We start from the raw sequence: 21,851 nt of genomic DNA, 5'->3' as shown, positions 1-21,851 counted from the left end.
TTTTAAATTAAGTGATGGTCATTCTATGACCTAATACACCTATCCCAATAACAACACATGTAAAATGCTGGAGGAACTCAGCAAGTCAGGCAGCACCTATGTAAATGAATAAACAGTCAACATCTTGGGCTGAGACCCTTCATCAGGAGGGGAAAGGAAAGAGGAAGATGCCAGAATGAAAAGGTGGGGGAGTGCGGAAGCAGGATAGCTAGAAAGTGATAGTTCAAGCCTGATGGTTGGGAAAGGTAAAGTTCTAGAGAAGAAGAAATCTAATAGGGGAGGTGAGTGAACTGTAGCAGAAAGAGAAAAAGGAGGGAATTTCTTAAACATAAAATACTCTGCAGATGCTGGGGTCAAAGCAACACGCTGGAGGAACTCAGCAGTTCGGGCAGCACCCGTGGAACCGTGGAATTTCTTTTCCCGGAAGATGAAATTGATTTTCATGCCATCAGGATGGAATCTCAATATTCCCAATATCCCAATATTCTTCATTCCGTTAATTCTCAATGTGAATTTGAATTTCTGTTGCAAATTGTGCAAGGGTCTTGCAAGTTGTTCCAGCACTCAGTTCGTTGAAGTTGAGCCAAACTTCATTCGTCAAAAGCATGGCATGAATTTTCACTCCGTGCAGCTCTGTCTTTGACCAGCTAAATCCATTTCAGTGACTTCACAGTTAGACAGAAATGTCTGATATCATCTGGCATAAATATGATTAAATTCTCCATGGAATCTTTCTTATGGGAGAAGGTGTACTGAAAGACTGCTGTACTGTTGGAGATTTCTATCAACACTAGATACTCTGGGTGTTGCATAATGAACCAGTTTTCATTAGGGTGCTTCAGGTAAAGGAACCCGTAAGAGACAATTCACCTTGAAGCTTGAGAGGGAGGAGCTAAAATAAGACATATCAAGATTACAGTGAGGTAAAGAGATTTACGGAGGGATCAGAGAGAAGCTGGCCAAAGTTGAGCAGAAAAGGGTGATGGCATAACAGCAATGGCTGGAATTTCAAGGAGCAATTGGGAAGGTGCTGGACAGATAAATCCCATAGAAAGTTGTTCAACATTGTTACAAATTGTTTCAACATGCTGCCTATTGAAGATGAGCCAGATTTCATTCCTCAAAAGCATGTCTTTATTTTCCACAATACACCGTTCATTCCTGGATCTGCATGACTAGCTTATGTATTTTAATCACTAATTCCTTTTGATATTTAACCTAAACAACCTGCCATTGCATGAAATGCACCAGCAGTTTCTGCATCAGTTAAGGTGGATGTATAGCTTTTTAAAGCATCATTTGATCTTCCAAATTCATACTGTGAGGATTTGAGCTTCTTTCCCCACCTATGCTAATCTGATGCCAATCCAGTCTGCCTTTTGACTGCCGTCACTGAAGCCTCAGCCAATAAATATTTTGATGAGCTGTGGCTCCCTTGTAATTCTAGTTGATTTGTACCCTCATGCAGGCTGCCCTTGGATTGCTATTGTCTGCCTCAGACAATGATACAATATATTGCTTTCAGGATTCACATAGGCAAAGCTCCCAGTATGTGGGAGTGTTGGTGTTCTAGTCCTTCATGTTCTGTCCCTTTTGATATCATTGCACATTGCAGTCAGGCCTCAAAAGGTTAATCATTTATGCTCCCTCTGCATGCACACAGTGGAGGCCAAAATGTATCTTTTGTTCAGAACTGTCAAAACTCTGCGTGGTAAATAAGGAGACACAGTGAGGGTTACTCCAGTCTGGTTCAGACATTGGAACTGTTATTGGATAAGGCACTGGAGCAGCTACTGACCCTTATGGAATTACTTATGGAATTTTGGACCCTTATGGAATCCACAATACCCTGAAAAGGGAGAGTGAGCAGCCAGAAATTCTGGTACATATTGGTAACAACAATATAGGTAGAAAAAGGGAGGAGGTCCTGAAAATAGAATACAGGGAATTTGGAAGGAAGTTGAGAAGCAGGACCTCAAGGGTGGTAATCTCGGGATTGCTGACTGTGCCACGTGACAGTGAGGACAGGAATAGCATAAGTTGGCGATAAATGTGTGGCTGAAGAATTGGGACAGGGAGCAGGGATTCAGATTTCTGTATAATTGGGACCTCTTCTAGGGCAGGTGGGACCTGTACAAAAGGTACAGGTTGCACTTGAATCTGAGGGGGACAAATATCCTTGCAGTCAGGTTTGCTAGAGCTGTTGGAAGTGGTTTAAGTTAATACGGCTGGGGGAATGGGAAATAGTATGACAAAGCTGAGGATGAGCCAGCTGGTTTACAAGTAGATGATGTAATATGTAATGTGAATGTAAGGAAGGACAAGCCAATGATTGGGTACAAATGCAGACAGAGCGAAGAGTTATGTTGTGCCACAGAGGCAAAATTCATATGGACGAAGAATGCAGGACTGAAGGTGCTAAACTTAAATGCACATAGCATGTGGAATAAGGTGGAAAAAATCGTGGCACAATTAGGGATTGGTCCATATGACATTGTGGGCATCACTGAGTTGTGGCTGAAAGGTTATAGTTGGGAGTTTAACTTCAAAGGATGTACTTTGTATTGAAAGGACAGGCAGGAAAGCATAGGTAGAGATGCGGTGCGGTAAGAGATGGAATTACTTCTTTAGAAAGAGGTAACATAGGATCAGAGAATCTTGAATCTTTGAGGGTGGAGTTAAGAAACTGCAAGGGTAAAAAAAACATTCTGGGAATTATATAGAAGCCTCCAAATAGTAGCCAAGATGTCGGGTTGAGATTGCAAAGGGAGCTGGAAAGGGCATGTAATTAGGGTAATGAATGACACATTAGTAATAGGAGACTTCAATATTTAAGGCAATTGGGAAAATCAGGTTGGTGTCAGTTTGCAAGAAAGGGAATTTGTTGAATGCCTACAAGGTGGCTTTTTAGACCAGCTTTTGCTTGAGCCTTTTCAAGGAAAGTCTATCTTAGATTGGGTGTTGTGTAATAATCCAGATCTAATTAGGGAGTTTAACATAATGGAACCCTCAGGAGGCAGTGTTCATAATAAGATTAAATTCATACTGCAATATGAGAGGGAGAAGCATTAATCAAATGTGTCAGTATGGCAATGGAATAAAAGTAATTACAGAGGCATAGGAGAGGAGCTTGCCCAGGTGGATTGGAAGGTGATACTGGCGGGGTGAATGGCAGAACAGAGGTGACTGAAGTTTCTGGGAATAGTTCACAAGGCACAGGATAGATATGTCCCACAGAAGAAGTAGTTCTCAAACTGCAGGGCTAGGCAACCGTGGCTGAGAAGGGAAGTGAAGAACTGCATAAAAGCCATGGAAAGGGCATATAAGGTAGTAAAAGTGAGTGGGAGGTTGGATATTGGGAAGTTTTTAAAATCCAACTAAAGGCAACTAAAAAAGCTATAAGAAGGGAAAAGATGAAGTATGAGGGCAAACTAGCTGATAATATAAAGCAGGACACTAAAAGTTTTTTCAGTTATATAAAAAATAAAAGGGAGGTGAGAGTTGATATTGGACCACTAGAAAATGATGTTGGTGAGGTAGTAATTGGGGACAGATGAACTTAATAAGTATTTTGCGTCAGTCTTTACTGTGGAAGACACGAGCTATATGTCATAGGTCTGTAAGAGTCAGGGAGCAGGAGTGAGGGCTATTGCTATTACAAAGGAAAAGGTACTAGGCAAATTGAAGTCTTAAGATGAATAAGTCACCTGGGTCAGATGAATTACATCCCAGAGTCCTGAAAGAGGTTGCTGAAGAGATAACAGATGCATTGGTCATGATCTTTCAAGAATCACTTGATTCTGGCATGGTACCAGAGGACTGGAAATTTGCAAATGTCACTCCACGCTTTAAGATGGGAGGAAGTCAAAAGAGAGGAAATTATAGGTCAGTTAGCCTAACCGCAGTGGTTGGGAAAGTGTTGGAATCCATTATTAAGTATGAGGTTTTGGGCTACTTGGAGGCTAATGATAAAATAAGTCAAAGTCAGCATGATTTCTGTGAAGGGAAATCTTTCCTGACAAATCTCTTAGAGTTCTTTGAAGAGGTAACAAGCAGGGTGGACAAAGAAGAGGCAGTGGATGTCATTTACTTGGATTTTCAGGAAACATTTGATAAGGTGCCTCATATGAGGTTGCTTAACGAGATAAAATCCTCTGGTGTTACAGGAAATATACTGGCATGGATAGAGGAATGGTTGACCAACAGAAGGCAGCAAGTGGGAATAAAGGGGGCCTTTTCTGGTTGGCTGCCAGAAACTAATGGTGTTCCTCAGGGGTCAGTATTGGTACCGCTACTTTTCACATTGTTTGTCAGTGATTTAAATACTTTGTGGCAAAGTTTGCAAATGATGTGAAGATAGGTGGAGGGGTAAGTAGAGTTGAGGAAGACAAATTGTAAGAATGGGCAAAAAATGGCAGATGGAGTACAGTGTTGGGAAATGTATGATAATGCATTTTGGTAAAAGGAATGATAGTGCAGACTATTATCTAATTGGGAGAAAATTCAAACATCAGAGGTGCAAAGGGACTTAGGAATCCTCATGCAAGTCTCCCAGAAGGTTAATTTACAGGTTGAATCTGTGGTAAAGAAGGCAAATGCAATGTTGGCCTTTATTTCAAGGGGAATAGAATATAAAAACAAGGAGATAATGCGGAAGCTTTCATTATGGCAGAGCATACTCGTGGGCTGAATGGCTTAATTCTGCTCCTATGTCTTATGGTCTTACTTACTTGTGGTGTTAATTAAGTCCTCAGCAGAACTCCAACTGCTGTTCGGATTTACTGACTGCACTGATAGATTGTATTGATCTCCAGGATCCAGGCCTCTCACTGTAAATATTGTCTCATTTGCTTGTGTGTTGTTGATCCATTCATGACTATTGATAACATTAATGACTGTAATTCTGTAGGTGTAGCTATCGGCTCCTGCATCATTTGGCTTTTTCCATTCAATTATCAATGAATTTGTTGTCTTGTTTACTGCACACAGCCCAGTGACTGGTGATGGATCTTGTAAGGGAAATGCCAAGGGATGGTTAATTAGTGTGAAGATGCCCTTCAGCCTGAATATTCTTGGGCTGTGAGTCCTCTTTAAGGTGCGTGCTGTTCTTTGGCTGCTGTGTGTGTCGGCTATGACCTCAACTTTAGACCATGGGAAAGAGTGCACTGTTGGAGCTTCCTCTTAATAATAGGAATAATCTTTTTTTAAATTGAGATATGGTGTAGAGTAGGCCCTTCTGGCCCTTTGAACTGTGCCGCCCTGCAACCGCCAATTTAACCCTAACCTAACCTAATGATCAATTAACCTATCAACCGGTAGTCTTTGGACTGGAGGAGGAAACTGGAGCACCCGGAGGAAAACCAAGCGGTCACAGGATAAACATACAAACTCCTTACAGGCAGCAGTGGGAATTGAACCTGGGTCACTGGTTTTAAATGTATTCCTCTTATTCAATGTTAATGACCTTGGAAAAGTGATCGTCCCACTCCACGGCAAGTACTGACCTGAAGCATGAACTCCGTTTTATGTCCTACAAGTACTAACAGTCCTACCAAGTAATTACTGGTCTATTGATCTCCTATTGATAACAGTCTTTAAAATATCAGTGGATGTTATACAAAATGATGATCATCTGTCCCACCGATCACTGTTCCTTTGGTTCCCAAAAGGTTATTCTAATTTCTGTTGCCAATTGTCTACCCTAATATGGGTCTTCAGAAAAGGATCTGAAATAAATCTCATCAATACTAAAGAGGGAAAATTAAAAGGTGGACAACTTTGTACTACTCTTAGGTTTTGAGAAAAACTAAGATTGCACATTCTTATATTAAATATATGAAAACTTTCAGATTTCTGGGTTCTTTCTTATCTGAGCTATGTGCAGGACACACCTACTTTCTATTTTAATATATCTTTAAATAAGGAGAATGAGGGGAGATTTTATAGAGGTATATAATATTCTGAGGGGTGTGGATAGCTGAAGGCATGCAGGCATTTTTCCCTCTGGTTGGGCGAGACTAGAGCTAAAGGTCATGGGTTAAGGCTGAAAGGTGAAGTATTTCAGGGGAATCTGAAGAGGAAGTTCTCCACTCAGAGGGTGGTGAGAGTGTGGAACAAGCTGCCAGCAGAATGGGTAAATGCGGATTCAATTCTGACACTGAAGAGAAGTTTGGGTAGGCACATGGGTGAAAGGGGCATGAAAGGCAATGGCCATGGGAGCAGGTAGATTGGGCCAGGCAGAAGCACATGTTGGCATGGTCTAGATTGGCCAAAGAGCTAGCTTCTGTGCTGTAGCGCTCAATGATGCAGAAGGAAGTCATTCGACCCAATGGGTCATTTACTAGTTTCCAGGTAAGCAACGGCATCACACTAAATAAGACATAAGAGCAGAATTAGACCATACGGCCCATCAATTCTGTTCCGCCATTGCATCATGGCTTGTCTTGGATTGGATTCCCCTCTCTTTATTTTCCTTCTTCTCAGCAGTTCCCCTCTGATTCATTTTGTCATTAAACTACTTTAAGTTTACACCAACTTGCTCACACGCTACACCTTCACAGCCATTTCCCCGGCTCTCTCTCTCCACCCCTCCCTATTTTCTACAGCTTGAAACATGTTTCTATGACTTGCCAGTTCTGACGAAATGTCATCTGCCTCAAACGCTGACTCCATTTCCCTTTCCTGCTCCCACAGCTTTTAATTCAGCAGCAGGGTCCAAAAGAAATGATCGTAAAATCAAAATAAAATGGTGGCACTTACTTGTGGAAGATTGACTGCAGATGACTTCCTGTTGATGAAGAAATATCATTAATAACAAGATATTATAATAGTCCTTAATCTCATGTCAAAAATTACTTTCCTTTGTATATTTCTCAGCATAAGCCACTATTAGAAACCATCATAATATCACCTGACTTCTTAAACAACACACACAAAATGCTGGAAGAACTCAGCAGGTCAGGCAGCATTAATGGAAAACATACTTCATGTTCCTGCCATTAGATCGGAGGGTACCCAGATGAAATATAACATGTTGCTCCTCCACCCAAGGGTAGCCTCCTCTTGACGTGTCCAAATGTATGAACTGGTTTATGCTGGAGGTGCGTACTGGGTGTAACGGGCTGTCACTGGAGTCATACATAGGACATTGGTAGATTCTGCAGTCTTTGCCCCATCCCTCACTGACTGTACAGCAGCACTGATGCCATGTCAGCAGTACCAGAATATCGATTTCTCCTTCCGGTGAACATATTCTGCCTCCCCACCTCTATTCCCCACTCAGACCTTTCACTGCTTCTCACCTGCCTATCACTTCCTCCTGGGTCCCCCTTCTCCTTCCTTTGCTCCCGTGGTCCACTTTCCTCTCCTATTCGATTCCGTCTTCTCCAGCCCTTCACCTTTTCCACCCACCTGGCTTCGCCTGTCACCTAGATAGCCTCTTTCCCCTCCCCACACCTTTTTATTCTGATATCTTCCCCCTTCCTTCTCAGTCCTGAAGAAGGGTCTTGGCCTGAAACGTTGACTGTTTATTCATTTCTGTTTTAAATGTTTTTATTGTGAAGCAACATCAGCTTAACTACAAACTGTACAACTGACAATGTCCTAAAGTACAATGCTTCTTTCTTCTTTTCTTTCTTATAACAACATAATGAAAGTCAAATGAATGTAAGTAAACAAGTAAAAAGCAAAGGAAACCCTATCACTCCGTCTCCTTTCCCCTTCCCAGCCCTTCCCTCCCCTCACCCCTCCCGTATGTGCTGTTTAGGTCCTACCGCCCCCAACACTTAGTTCAGCTGTCGGTCTCTGCAAATACAGCAGTAATGGTTGCCAGATTTTTTCAAATTTCTTGAGTCTGTCCTTGATAACATATCTTATCCTCTCTAGATGCAGAGGACTGTTTATTCATTTCCATAGATGCTGCCTGACCTGCTGAGTTCCTCCAGCATTTTGTGTGTGTGTGTGTGTGTGTGTTGCTTTGGATTTCCAGCATCTGCAGATTTTCTTGTGCCTGACTATTTAAACTCTGCAGTTTAACTACTTACTATTAAACCATCACTGGTTTATTGAGTAGTCTTCTGTTAAGTTGAGAGTACTCCAGGCAGTTTGAGTGAATTTGAGTTCACATTTCAACCTTCGCTCAGGATCCCTACATGGGAGAAGGGAATAATGGAGGGATGAGAGGCTCATACAGGAAAATGTAGATGTGATAGTTAAGAGCTATGGGGAGTTAGTCACCCCTATGTTGTAGGCAGCAGCTCCCTGGGTGACTGTTGGGAGAGGAAAGGGAATATAGCCAGTGCAGAATAACCCAGTGGCCGTTCCCCTTAATAATTAGCATACCATGAGATACTCTTGGGGGGAGTGGGGGAAGCTGCAGCAACCCGGTCTCTGCCACTGGGTCTGGTTCTGTGGCTCAGAAGGGAAGGGGGAGAAAAAGGGGTGCAGTAGTGATAGGGGATTCCATAATTAAAGGATGTTGGAAACCATTTTTTTTATTAATACTTTTTTATAAGATTTGTACTTCTTTACAAACTCATGTATTTTTCACCCTCACTGGCAGAAAGTGGTATAGCAGCTAAACTAATGGTTTGTCTCATTCCTCATTGGCTAAGTATTAGCACATTACCCATGTGATTCAATAATTTTAATTATGTAGCCTATTAACTGGTTTATCACTATCTAAGGTATTTTCTTTGACTTACCTATAAAAGTGGTAGGTTTTCAGAGGCACCAGCTTTTATTATTTTGTCTACAGGAAAGAAATAATCTCTCTGACACAGTGGTGTCAAGAAAATGACCTCTCTCTCAATGTCGCAAAAACAAAGGAACTGGTTGTGGATTACAGGAGGAATGAAGACGGGCTAACCCCTATTGGCATCAATGGATCTGGGATTGAGAGGGTAAACAGCTTTAAGTTCCTCAGCATCCACACACCAAGGACCCCATGTGGTCTGTAAACACCAGCTGTGTGGTGAAAAAGGCACAACAGCGTCTCTTTCACCTCATACTGTTGAGGAAGTTTGGTATGGGGCTCCAAATCCTAAGAACTTTCTGCAGGGACACAATTGAGAGCATCCTGTCTGATTGCATCTCTGCCTGATATGGAAACTGTACCTCCCTTAATCGCAAGACTCTGCAGAAAGTGGAGCAGACAGCCTAGCACATTCGTAGTTGTGAACTTCCCATGATTCAGGATATTTACAAAGACAGGTGTGAGGAAAGGGCCCGAAGGATCATTGGGGACCTGAGTCACCCCAAACACAATCTATTCCAGCTGCTACCATCAGGGAAACGGTACCGAAGCATAAAAGCCAGGACCAACAGACTCGGGGGCAGCTTCTTCCACCAGGCCATCAGACTGATTAACTCACACTGATTTGAGTGTATTTCTATGTTACATTGACTGTTCTATTTATAGAAACATAGAAAATAGGTGCAGGAGTAGGCCATTCGGCCCTTCGAGCCTGCACCATCATTTATTATGATCATGGCTGATCCTCCAACTCAGAACCCCGCCCCAGCCTTCCCTCCATACCCCCTGACCCCCGTAGCCACAGGGGCCAGATCTAACTCCCTCTTAAATATAGCCAATGAACTGGCCTCAACCGTTTCCTGTGGCAGAGAATTCCACAGATTCACCACTCTCTGTGTGAAGAAGTTTTTCCTAATCTCGGTCCTAAAAGGCTTCCCCTCTATCCTCAAACTGTGGCCCCTCGTTCTGGACTTCCCCAACATCGGGAACAATCTTCCTGCATCTAGCCTGTCCAATCCCTTTAGGATCTTATACGTTTCAATCAGATACCCCCTCAATCTTCTAAATTCCAACGAGTACAAGCCCAGTTCATCCAGTCTTTCTTCATATGAAAGTCCTGCCATCCCAGGAATCAATCTGGTGAACCTTCTTTGTACTCCCTCTATGGCAAGGATGTCTTTCCTCAGAATAGGGGACCAAAACTGCACACAATACTCCAGGTGTGGTCTCACCAAGGCCTTGTACAACTGCAGTAGTACCTCCCTGCTCCTGTACTCGAATCCTCTCGCTATAAATGCCAGCATACCGTTCGCCTTTTTCACCGCCTGCTGTACCTGCATGCCCACTTTCAATGACTGGTGTATAATGACACCCAGGTCTCGTTGCACCTCCCCTTTTCCTAATCGGCCACCATTCAGATAATAATCTGTTTTCCTATTTTTGCCACCAAAGTGGATAACTTCACATTTATCCACATTAAATTGCATCTGCCATGAATTTGCCCACTCACCCAACCTATCCAAGTCACCCTGCATCCTCTTAGCATCCTCCTCACAGTTAACGCTGCCACCCAACTTCGTGTCATCCGCAAACTTGGAGATGCTGCATTTAATTCCCTCATCCAAGTCATTAATATATATTGTAAACAACTGGGGTCCCAGCACTGAGCCTTGCGGTACCCCACTAATCACCGCCTGCCATTCTGAAAAGGTCCCGTTTATTCCCACTCTTTGCTTCCTGTCTGCTAACCAATTCTCCACCCACACCAATACCTTACCCCCAATACCGTGTGCTTTAAGTTTGCACACTAATCTCCTGTGTGGGACCTTGTCAAAAGCCTTTTGAAAATCCAAATATACCACATCCACTGGTTCTCCCCTATCCACTCTACTAGTTACATCCTCAAAAAATTCTATGAGATTCGTCAGACATGATCTTCCTTTCACAAATCCATGCTGACTTTGTCCGATCATTTCGCCGCTTTCCAAATGTGCTGTTATCACATCCTTGATAACTGACTCCAGCAGTTTCCCCACCACCGAGGTTAGGCTAACCGGTCTATAATTCCCCGGTTTCTCTCTCCCTCCTTTTTTAAAAAGTGGAGTTACATTAGCCACCCTCCAATCCTCAGGAACTAGTCCAGAATCTAACGAGTTTTGAAAAATTATCACTATTGCATCCACTATTTCTTGCCCTACTTCCTTAAGCACTCTAGGATGCAGACCATCTGGCCCTGGGAATTTATCTGCCTTCAATCCCTTCAATTTACCTAACACCACTTCCCTACTAACATGTATTTCGCTCAGTTCCTCCATCTCACTGGACCCTCTGTCCCCTGCTATTTCTGGAAGATTATTTATGTCCTCCTTAGTGAAGACAGAACCAAAGTAATTATTCAATTGGTTTGCCATGTCCTTGCTTCCCATAATCAATTCACCTGTTTCTGTCTGCAGGGGACCTACATTTGTCTTTACCAGTCTTTTCCTTTTTACATATCTATAAAAGCTTTTACAGTCCGTTTTTATGTTCCCTGCCAGTTTTCTCTCATAATCTTTTTTCCCTTTCCTAATTAAGCCCTTTGTCCTCCTCTGCTGAACTCTGAATTTCTCCCAGTCCTCAGGTGAGCCACTTTCTCTGGCTAATTTGTATGCTTCTTCTTTGGAATTGATACTATCCCTAATTTCTCTTGTCAGCCACGGGTGCACTACCTTCCTTGATTTATTCTTTTGCCAAACTGGGATGAACAATTGTTGTAGTTCATCCATGCAACCTTTAAATGCTTGCCATTGCATATCCACCGTCAATCCTTTAAGTGTCATTTGCCAGTCTATCTTAGCTAATTCACGTCTCATACCTTCAAAGTTACCCCTCTTTAAGTTCAGAACCTTTGTTTCTGAATTAACTATGTCACTCTCCATCTTAATGAAGAATTTCACCATATTATGGTCACTCTTACCCAAGGGGCCTCTCACGACAAGATCGCTAATTAACCCTTCCTCATTGCTCAAAACCCAGTCCAGAATAGCCTGCTCTCTAGTTGGTTCCTCGACATGTTGGTTCAAAAAACCATCCCGCATACATTCCAAGAAATCCTCTTCCTCAGCACCTTTACCAATTTGGTTCACCCAATCTACATGTAGATTGAAGTCACCCATTATAACTGCTGTTCCTTTATTGCACACATTTCTGATTTCCTGTTTAATACCATCTCCGACCTCACTACTACTGTTAGGTGGCCTGTACACAACTCCTACCAGCGTCTTCTGCCCCTTAGTGTTACGTAGCTCTACCCATATCGATTCCACATCTTCCCGGCTTACGTCCTTCCTTTCTATTGCGTTAATCTCTCCTTTAACCAGCAACGCCACCCCATCTCCCCTTCCTTCATGTCTATCCCTCCTGAATATTGAATATCCCTGAACGTTGAGCTCCCATCCCTGGTCACCCTGGAGCCATGTCTCTGTGATCCCAACTATATCATAATCATTAATAACAATCTGCACTTTCAATTCATCCACCTTATTACGAATGCTCCTTGCATTGACACACAAAGCCTTCAGGCGCTCTTTTAAGAACTCTCTTAGCCCTTATACAATTATGCTGAAAAGTGGCCCTTTTTAATGCTTGCCCTGGATTTGTCGGCCTGCCACTTTTACTTAAAAATTTAAAATAAATTATTTTAAATTACTATGATTGCACATTGCTCATTTAGATGGAGACATAACGTAAAGATTTTTACTCCTCATGTATGTGAAGGATGTAAGAAATAAAGTCAATACGATTCAATACTTACACCCCTTAGCATTGATCCCCCTCTTAGCACCATTTCTCAGCTCCTTATTCAGTTTGTTTAGTACTTGTATGTTTGTTTGTACTCCACAATAAACTGAAATCTTGGAATTAAGACTGCTTGACTCCCAGAAGAATGCTAAGGATCAGAAAATCAACAGAGTTCCAACAAGGAGCAGAAGGCAATAACTGTGACCATGAAATAAACCCCCCGGATGGTCGGGTGCCAGGGTCAGGGATGTCTCAGGTCAGGTCCACATCATTCTAAAGTGGAATGGTGAGCAGCCATAAGTCTTGGTACATATTGATGATAATATAATCATATAACAATTACAGCATGGAAACAGGCCATCTCGGCCCTTCTAATCCGTGCTGAACTCTTACTCTATCCTAGTCCCACCGACCTGCACTCAGCCCATAACCCTCCATTCCTTTCCTGTCCATATATCTATCCAATTTAACTTTAAATGAGAACGTAGAACCTGCCTCAACCACTTCTGCTGGAAGCTCATTCCACACAGCTACCACTCTCTGAGTAAAGAAGTTCCCTCTCATGTTGTCCCTAAGCTTTTGTCCTCTAATTCTCAACCCATGTCCTCTTGTTTGAATCTTCCCCACTCTCAATGGAAAAAGTCTAACCACTCTATCAATCCCCTCATAATTGTAAACACCTCTATCAAGCACCCCCTCAACCTTCTATGCTCCAAAGAATAAAGACCTAACTTGTTCAACCTTTCTCTTTAACTTAGGAGATGAAACCCAGGCAACATTTCAGTAAACCTCCTCTGTACTCTCTCAATTTTATTGACATCTTTCCTATAATTCGCTGACCAGAACTGTACACAATACTCCAGATTTGGCCTTACCAATGCCTTATGCAATTTCAACATTACATTCCAACTCCTATACTCAATGCTCTGATTAATAAAGGCCAGCAAACCAAAAGCTTTCTTCACCACCCTATCCACATGAGATTCCATCTTCAGGGAACTATGCACCATTATTCCCAGATCCCTCTGTTCTAAAACATCCTTTAATGCCCTACCATTTACCATGTATGTCCTATTTTGATTAGTTCTACCAAAATGTAGCACCTCACATTTTTCATAATGACATAGGTAGGAAAAAGGAGGAAATCCTGAAGAGAGATTTTGGGGAGTTAGGCAGAAAGCTGAAAAACATCACCTCTAGGGTAGTAATCTCTGCATTGCTGCCTTTGCCACGTGCCAGTAAAGGTAAGAATAGGATGATTTGGCAGATGAATGCACAGCTGAAGAATTGATGTAGGGGTAGGATTTCAGATTTCTGGATCACTGAGATCTCTTCTGGGAAAGATAGGACCTGTACAAAATGGATGGGTTGTACCCAAACCCAAAGGGGAGCAATATCCTTGTGGGCAGGTTTGCTAGAGCTGTGGGGAAGGGTTTAAACTAATTTGGCAGGGGCTGGAAACTGGAATGATAGGGCTTAGAATGGGGCAGTTGGTATACAAGCAGATGCAGTGTGTAGGGAGACGGTGAGGGAGGACAGGCAGATGATAGGGCAGAACTGCAGTCAGTGGGATGAGTTTCACTGTAACAGGGGAATGACATCAAAAAGGGTGATGAACACAGGACTGAAGGTGATGTATTTGAATTCATATGGTATATGGAACAAGGTAGATGATCTTGAGTTGCAGTTAGGGATGGGCAGATATGAATGATGTGAGCATCTCTGAGTCGTGGCTGAAAGAATAACTTCCGCGTTGTATCGAAAGGATAGGCAGGTAGGCAGAGGAGGTAGGGTGGCTCTATTGGTAAAAACATAAAATTAAATCCTTAGAAAGAGGTGACATAGGATGGGAGGATGTGGAATTCTTGTGGGAAAGTTTGGCCACCAGGAAGTCCTGCTTGTGGAGGTGCTTGATGAAGTGGTCCCAGAATTTATGAAGCATCTCATCAATGTCGAGGAGACCGCATCAGGAGCACAGAGTACAATAGATGACCCCAGCAGATTCACAGGTGAAGTGTTGCCTCACCTGAAAGACCTGCCTAGAGCCCTGAATGGTGGTGAGTGATTTCAAAAGTTCAAAGGGAACTTATCAGAAGGAGTATATATATATATATATATAACTGTAAACAGGATCAATGAAAGAGCAGGAGCATAGAAGACAACAAACTGTACAAATACAAATAAATAAATAGCAACAAATAACGAAAGCATGAAACAACACGATAGAGTCCTTGGTGAGGTCATTGGTCGTAGGAACATCTCAATAGGTGAGTGTAATTATCCTCTTTTGTTCAAGAGCCTGATGGTTGAGGGGTATTAACTGTTATTAAACCTGATGGTGTGGGTCCTGAGGCTCTTCTATCTCTTGCCTGATTGCAGCTGTGAGAAAAGAACCTGGCCTGGATGGTGACAACAGCATTTTATGCAGTGGAGAATGTAAAAGTGTTTCATGTAGCTCAGTGGTTGGGAGAACTTTACCCTTTATGTACTGGGTCGTTATGTATTGTATCCGCTACTTTCTGTAGGATTTTCCATTCAAAGGCATTGATGCACCAAGCCGTAATGCAGTCAATCAATACGTTTTCCACCATACATCTATAGAAGCTGGGCCCAGAACAGGTCCTCCGAAAATAATAACACTGGGAAATTTAAACACCCGGGATGGTATGAACATCTAATTGGACTCCTGCCCTTCACTCAACCGCACTTCAGTTGTGTTTTTTAAAATTTTTCCCCTTCTATATCCCTCTGCATTGCAGATAGCCTTTGAGAAAGATGGTGTGTTTCTCAACACAAGCACAAAACGGACACATGACCAGGACACGCACATCCCTGAGGTGATCTGGATCATTGAAAAGGTAAGTGGAGGGGCTTTTGTGCTTTCTTTGCAATTACATTTACAAGTATGTAATGGGTCCAGGACAGGAGACACACAAGAATTTAAAGTTACTGACCCTCTCCACCTCCGATGAAGACTGGCTCATGGACCTCTGTTGTTATGGCACCACTCAGCCAAATTTGCAATCTCCCTCCTGTCTGCTGATTCATCACCACCTTTGATACGGCCCACAACAGTGGTGTCATTAGCAAACTTGTATCTGGTGTAGGAGCTGTACTTCGCCGCACAATCATAGGTGTAAAGTGAGTAGGGCAGGGACCTAAACACACAACCCTGTGGTGGAGGCAGGATGTGAATGTGTGCCTAAGGTGTAAGATCTTTATACCTGAATGTCAAATCGAATTATTATTGTCAGCACTATGGGAAGAGAAAATTTCAACATTTGTAATGACTGCAACCTCATTGGAATTTTTATGACACTGTAAATCTTTAGGAAGTGTTGCTAATGCAAATTAGAACACTTATTTCCTGATCTTCATGCCAAATACGAAATAACGTGGAGGTTCTTGTTGGTCAGAGTCAAAATCAAGTTTAATATCACAGGCCTATGTTGTGAAATTTGTTAACTTTATGTCAGCAGTACATTGCAATACATGATAATAGAGAAAAATGTGAATGATGGTCAGTGTATATATATAAAATAGTTAAATGAAATAAGTAGTGCAAAAATAGAAATAAAAAAATAGTGAGGTAGTGTCCATGGGTTCAATGCCCATTCAGAAATCAGATGGCAGAGGGGAAGAAACTGTCCCTGAATTGTTGTGTGTGCCTTCAGGCTTCTGTACCTCCTTTGTGATGGTAACAATGAGAAGAGGGCATATCCAGGGAGATGGGCGTCTTTAATCGTAAACACAATGCACCCATGCTGAGCTCGTCAATTTCATCGACTTTGCTTTTCACTTCCACCCAGCCCTCAAACTCACTTTGTCCATCTCGGACACTCCTCTCCCCTTTCTCGATCTCTCGGTCTCTATCTCGGGAGACAGACTGTCCACTGACATCTTCTATAAGCCCACTGACTCTCAAAACTACCTCGACTATACCTCTTCCTACTCTTCCACATGCATAAATGCTATTCCCTATTCTCAGTTCCTCCGTCCTCGCCGTATCTGCTCCCAGGATGAGGCTTTCCGTTCCGGGACATCTCAAATGTCCTCTTTCTTTAAGGTTCGTGGTTTCCCTTCTGCCATCATCAATGATGCCCTCATCCACATCTCCTCCATTTCCCGCACTTCGGCCCTCACCCTATCCTCCCGTTACCACAACAGGGACAGAGTTCCCCTTGTCCTCACCTACCACCCCATCAGCCTCCGGCTCCAGCACATTATCCTCCGCAAATTCTGCCACCTTCAACATGACCCCACCACTAAGCACATCTTGCCCTCTCTACCCCTCTCTGCTTTCTGCAGGGATCTGTCCCTCTGCAACTCCATGGTCCACAACGTCCCTCCCCAGGGATCTCCTACCTGGCACTTATCCCTGTAAGTGTAAGTGCTACACCTGTCCCTACACTCCTCTCTTGCCACCATTCAGGGCCCCAAACAGTCCTTCCAGGTGAGGCAACACTTCACTAGTGAGTCTGTTGGGGTCATCTATTGCATCCGGTGCTCCCAGTGTGACCTCCTCTACATTGGTGAGACCCGATGCAGATTGGGGAACCACTTCGTCGAGCACCTCTGCTCCGTCTGCCACAACAGACAGGATCTCCTGGTTGCCACCCACTTCAACTCTGCTTCACATTCCCATTCGGATATGGCCATACATGGCCTCCTCTACTGCCATGATGAGGCCAAACTCAGGTTGGAGGAGCAACACCTCATATACCATCTGGGTAGTCTCCAGCCCCTTGGTATGAACATTGAATTCTCCAACTTCCGATAATTCCCTCCCCCTCCCTTCCCCCATCCCAGTTTCAGTCTGCCCCCTCCCCCAGCTGCCTATCACCTCCCTCATGGTTCCGCCTCCTTCTACTACCCATTGTGCTTTCCCCTGTTCCTCCTTCACCTTCCCTGCTTATCCCCTCCCCCACCCCTTTATCTTTCCCCTTACTGGTTCTTCACTTGGAACCTACCAGCCTTCTCCTTTCCACCCTCCCCCCACCTTCTTTATAGGGCCTCTGCTCCCTCCCTCTTCAGTCCTGACGAAGGGTCTCGGCCCGAAACGTTGACGGTTCATTTCCACGAATGCTGCCCGACCTGCTGAGTTCCTCCAGCGTGTTGTGTGTGTTGGGGGTCTTTAAGGATGGATGCCGCCTTTTAGAGGCATCGCCCCTTGAAGATGTCCTGGACACTACGGAGGCCAGTGCCCGTGATGGAACTGGAACTAATGATCACTCTTCTGACCGTGTGAAAAGATGACCCTTTCTGATTAAAACCTTGCTGTAACTGGCCTCACTGGAATACTCCCCTTGCTGTAGCAAACCCTCACTGTAGCATAAAGGCAAGAGATTCTGTAGATGCTGGAAATCTAAAGCAACACACAGAAACTGCGGGAGGAACTCAGCAGGTCCAGCAGCACCTCCGCGCCATCCACCACAAGCGGGACTTCCCAGCGGCCAAGTACTTTAATTCCCATTCCCATTCCCATTCCAACATATTAGTCCATGGCCTCCTATTGTGCCACGATGAGGCCACCCTCAGGGTGGAGGAACAACACCTTGTATTCCATCCGGGCACCCTCCAACCTGATGGCATGAATATTGATTTCTCCTTCCAGTAAACAAATTCGACTCCTCTTTTTTCTATTTCCCACTCTAACCTTTTATTTCTTCTCATCTGCCTGTTACTTCCTCCTCTTTCATCCCTTTCTCCTATGGTCCACTCACCTCTCCTATCAGATCCCTTCTTCTCCTGCCCTTAACCTTTCCCACCACCTGGCTTCACCCATCACCTTCCAGTTGTCCTCCCCCCCATCTTTTTTATTCTGGCATCTTCCCCCTTCCTTCTCAGTCCTGAAGAAGGGCCCGAAACGTTGACTGTTCATTCATTTTCATCTATCTGGACTGACCTGCTGTGTTCCACCAGCATTTTGTGCGCCTCATTGTGACATACCCTCACTATGTCACTTTCTGCAGTAGCATTAACTCAGTACATTTCGCCGCAAAGCTCTCTGCACTCTGTTCGATGTAACACCATGATTAGCTCACTACTGTATATCAAACTCTTCAATGTATGAACTCTTCACTGTAGCATGCCCTCATGGTGATTCCCCCCCCCCAACCGCCACTTTTCTCATTTTAACCTCCCCATCACTGTAATACATCTTGCTCTTGCGCCCATCTCTCTATACTACACAACTGGAACTCTTGTCCTGCTCTAACCTTATTTCCTGGCATAATTTACATATTACTATTTAATTATTTATGGTGCAACTGTAATGAAAACCAATTTCCCTCGGGATCAATAAAGTATGACTATGACTATAAACCCGACCCCAATGCCCTGTAACAATTTGCTCTCTGTTAACACTACTCTCCACTTCATCTCTGGAACCCTTGGAGATTTTCAGCACAATCCTTCAGATAGAGTCATAGAGAAGTAAAGCACAGAAACAGGCCCTTTGTCCCATCTAGTCCATACCAAAACCATTTAAACAGCCTACTTCCATCAAACTGTGCCGGGACCATAGCACTCCATATCCCTACTATCCATGTACCTATCCAAACTTCTCTTAAAAGTGTGATCGAGTTATAGAACAATTTTACTGAGAGCGTTTTTGATTCACCTTCAACAATAGAATATCTAACTGTCAAGATTAAAGCAAAGCACTCTCACACATAACAGAAGTGATTTGATTAGAGTGGAACATTCAATAATGTGACAGAGATTGCAAGGCTCACCCAAGTCAAGATCAGTGTCAGCAGCAGAAGCTGGTGCCGGTTGAAGGGATTCATGCCAGTTTCAATCCAAGATCACTTTAACAAGTTTGGGAAGCTTTCTCCTACTAAGCTCCACCGGCAGGAAACTTTTTTCCTTTTTCCTGTCCACCCCTCTGCGTTGGTGTGATCGTTTCTGCAGTAATCATTGAAACCACAAAGGCACAAACTTAACTTTTGCCCAACCCAATAAGGAAATGAAAGTCGCAGTTAATTTCTAATCTTGATATGATTTACTGCATGAATTTTTACTTTGAACTTTGTATAACTGCAGTCTGTTAACTGTTTTCTGTATATATCCACTGCTAGAGTCAGGGGGGTGGGGTGGGGGGAGGACACTTCTCTTCGCAAAAGGTGGTGGGGAGGGGCCTTGATCCGATGCTGTATGCTGAATCCCACAGCACATTTCCAGCCGCAGTTTTAACAGCGGGGTCCAGCTCAAATTTTACATGTTGTCTTATGGATATATAAGGCATCTTCAAGGAGTGGATCTTCAGAAAGGTGCTGTTCATCATTAAGGACCCCCACCAGCCAGGATGTACCCTCTTCTCATCGTTACTGTCAGAAAGGAGGTACAGAAGCCTGAAGGCACACACTCAGTGAAATAGGAACAACATCTTCCCCTCTGCCATCTGATTTCTAAATGGATATTGAACGCATGGACACTACCTCACTTTTTTATTTTTTCTGTTTTTGTACTATTTTTAATTTAACTATTTAATATACTTACTGTAATTGATTTACTTGTTCATTTTTTTCTCTATACTATTATTTATTGCATTGTATACCGCCGCTAAGTTAACAAATTTCAAGATGTACGCCGATGATATTAACCTGATTCTAATATGCAGAAAGGTGCTGGAAAAGGGCCAGTAACATTATAAAGGATCCCACTCACCCTGCTCATGGACTGTTGGTTCAACTCCCAACAGGGAGGAGGCTACATAATATCCATGCCAGTCTCAAAACTAGTTACTTTCCCCAAACAGTGAGGCTAATCAAGACTCTCATGTTCTCAGTATTTACTGCTTATTTATTTTTATTTCTATTTGTTTCCTTTTGTATTTGCACAATTTGCTGTCTCTCACACACTGGTTGTTTGCCCATCCTGTTAAGAGCGGTCTTTCATTGATTCTGTGATGTTTCTTGGACTTACTGTGTATGCCCGCAAGAAGACAGTAGTGCAGTGGCTGAAGCAACACTATTACAGCACGGGATCTTTCAGAGCCTGGAGTTCAATTCTGGCCCCGTCTGCAAGGAGCCTGTACACCCTCCCCATGGAATGTGTTAGCTTTCCGCAGGTACTTGTAACGAGTTCATATATTCTCCGCATGACCGCATAGGTTTCCTTTGGGTGCTCTAGTTTCCTCCACGAAGACACGCCGATTGGTAGGTTGATTGGACATTGTAAATTGTTAGGGTTAACCGGGGTTTGCTGGGCAGTGCGACAAAGAGCCTAAAGGGTCTCCTCTGCGCTGTATAGCTAAATGAATAGATAAATAAAATCTCAGTGTTGGATATAGTGATAATAAATTAACTTTGAGCTTTAAAGTTTGATCAATACCCTCTAACCACTAACTGCATCTGTCAGTCACTTTATGTACAGCCTGTCATCATTTTATGGACATGCAATCAATCGAGATATGTAAGCTACCTTCTGTATCAATATTTATTGCTTTTTATATTATTATTGTATTCTATATCTTTTGTGGGAGTGTTTTGTGCCGCATCAGATTCAGTGCAACAATTAATTCATTCCCCTTACACTTTTGTACAGGAAATGACATTAAACAATCTTGAATCTTAAATCTTGGATAATCTTCCAGGGAGAGGGAGAGGGAGAGGGAGAGGGAGAGGGAGAGGGAGAGAGTGGGAGAGATAGATCTAGTTCATTTGAATGTTTCTAGGCGTTCGTTTCTCTGGGGATCTCTTCTGTTGAAGGCACAGTACAAAAAGGAGGGGTTACACCTGAGCATGAGAGGGAACGATGTCATTGAGGGCAGGTTTATTAGAGCTGTTGTGGAGAATTTAATCTCGGTTGGCAGGGTGATGGTAACAAGAGAGCTGGGTCAGAAGGGAATTAGAAAAAACCAGGAAGAGTCATGAAAAGCCTCTGGCAAGTAGGATTAATGTGAATCCCAAGGCATTCTATACATATATCAAGAGCAAGAGGATAACTAGGGAGAGAGTGGGACCACTCAAGGATAAAGAGGGGAATATTTTCTTGGATGAGGAGAATGTGAGTGAGATACTTAATGAGTATTAAGTATTTACCAAGGTGAAGGACATGAAGGATCAGGAAATCAGTGCTGAGTGTATAAATATGTTAAGGCATTTAGAGGTCAAGGAGGTCAGTGGATGAAAAGGGGGAAGATGTTGGCCATGGCAGATTTAAAATATGGAAGAAAACATTGAACTCAAATGGGTCAAAGACAGTGAAAGCAGGCAGATCAATTGTCTTTGTTCCTGCCCTGTGCTTGGAGATTTTGTGGAACTGTTTTACATCCTCCATTTCGTGAGATGAAGTTGCTTGGCTTTCTATGTTT

At 43.2% G+C, this 21,851-nt stretch overlaps 1 protein-coding gene across 3 annotated transcripts in view; it reads right to left on the bottom strand.

Annotated features, from left to right (window-relative positions):
• LOC134354404 (receptor-type tyrosine-protein phosphatase H-like) overlaps positions 1 to 19,479 on the bottom strand; it is an 80,117-nt gene extending 60,638 nt beyond the window's left edge. For 2 of the 3 annotated variants that reach the window (XM_063063399.1, XM_063063401.1), the window contains exons 1-2: positions 19,270 to 19,479; positions 6,760 to 6,787 (exon numbers count right to left, since the gene is read on the bottom strand). In XM_063063399.1, the coding sequence (XP_062919469.1) occupies positions 6,760 to 6,787; positions 19,270 to 19,323 (82 nt within the window). In that variant the 5' untranslated portion in view covers positions 19,324 to 19,479. The remainder of the gene's footprint in view (positions 1 to 6,759; positions 6,788 to 19,269) is intronic. The other variant, XM_063063402.1, reaches the window with a different exon arrangement.
• Between the last annotated feature and the right edge of the window lie 2,372 nt (positions 19,480 to 21,851).

Source organism: Mobula hypostoma, chromosome 11 (genome assembly GCF_963921235.1).
Source record: "Mobula hypostoma chromosome 11, sMobHyp1.1, whole genome shotgun sequence".
NCBI lineage: Eukaryota > Metazoa > Chordata > Chondrichthyes > Myliobatiformes > Myliobatidae > Mobula > Mobula hypostoma.
Note: the sequence above shows the minus strand (reverse complement) of the source record. Positions and strands in the feature narration are given on the sequence as shown.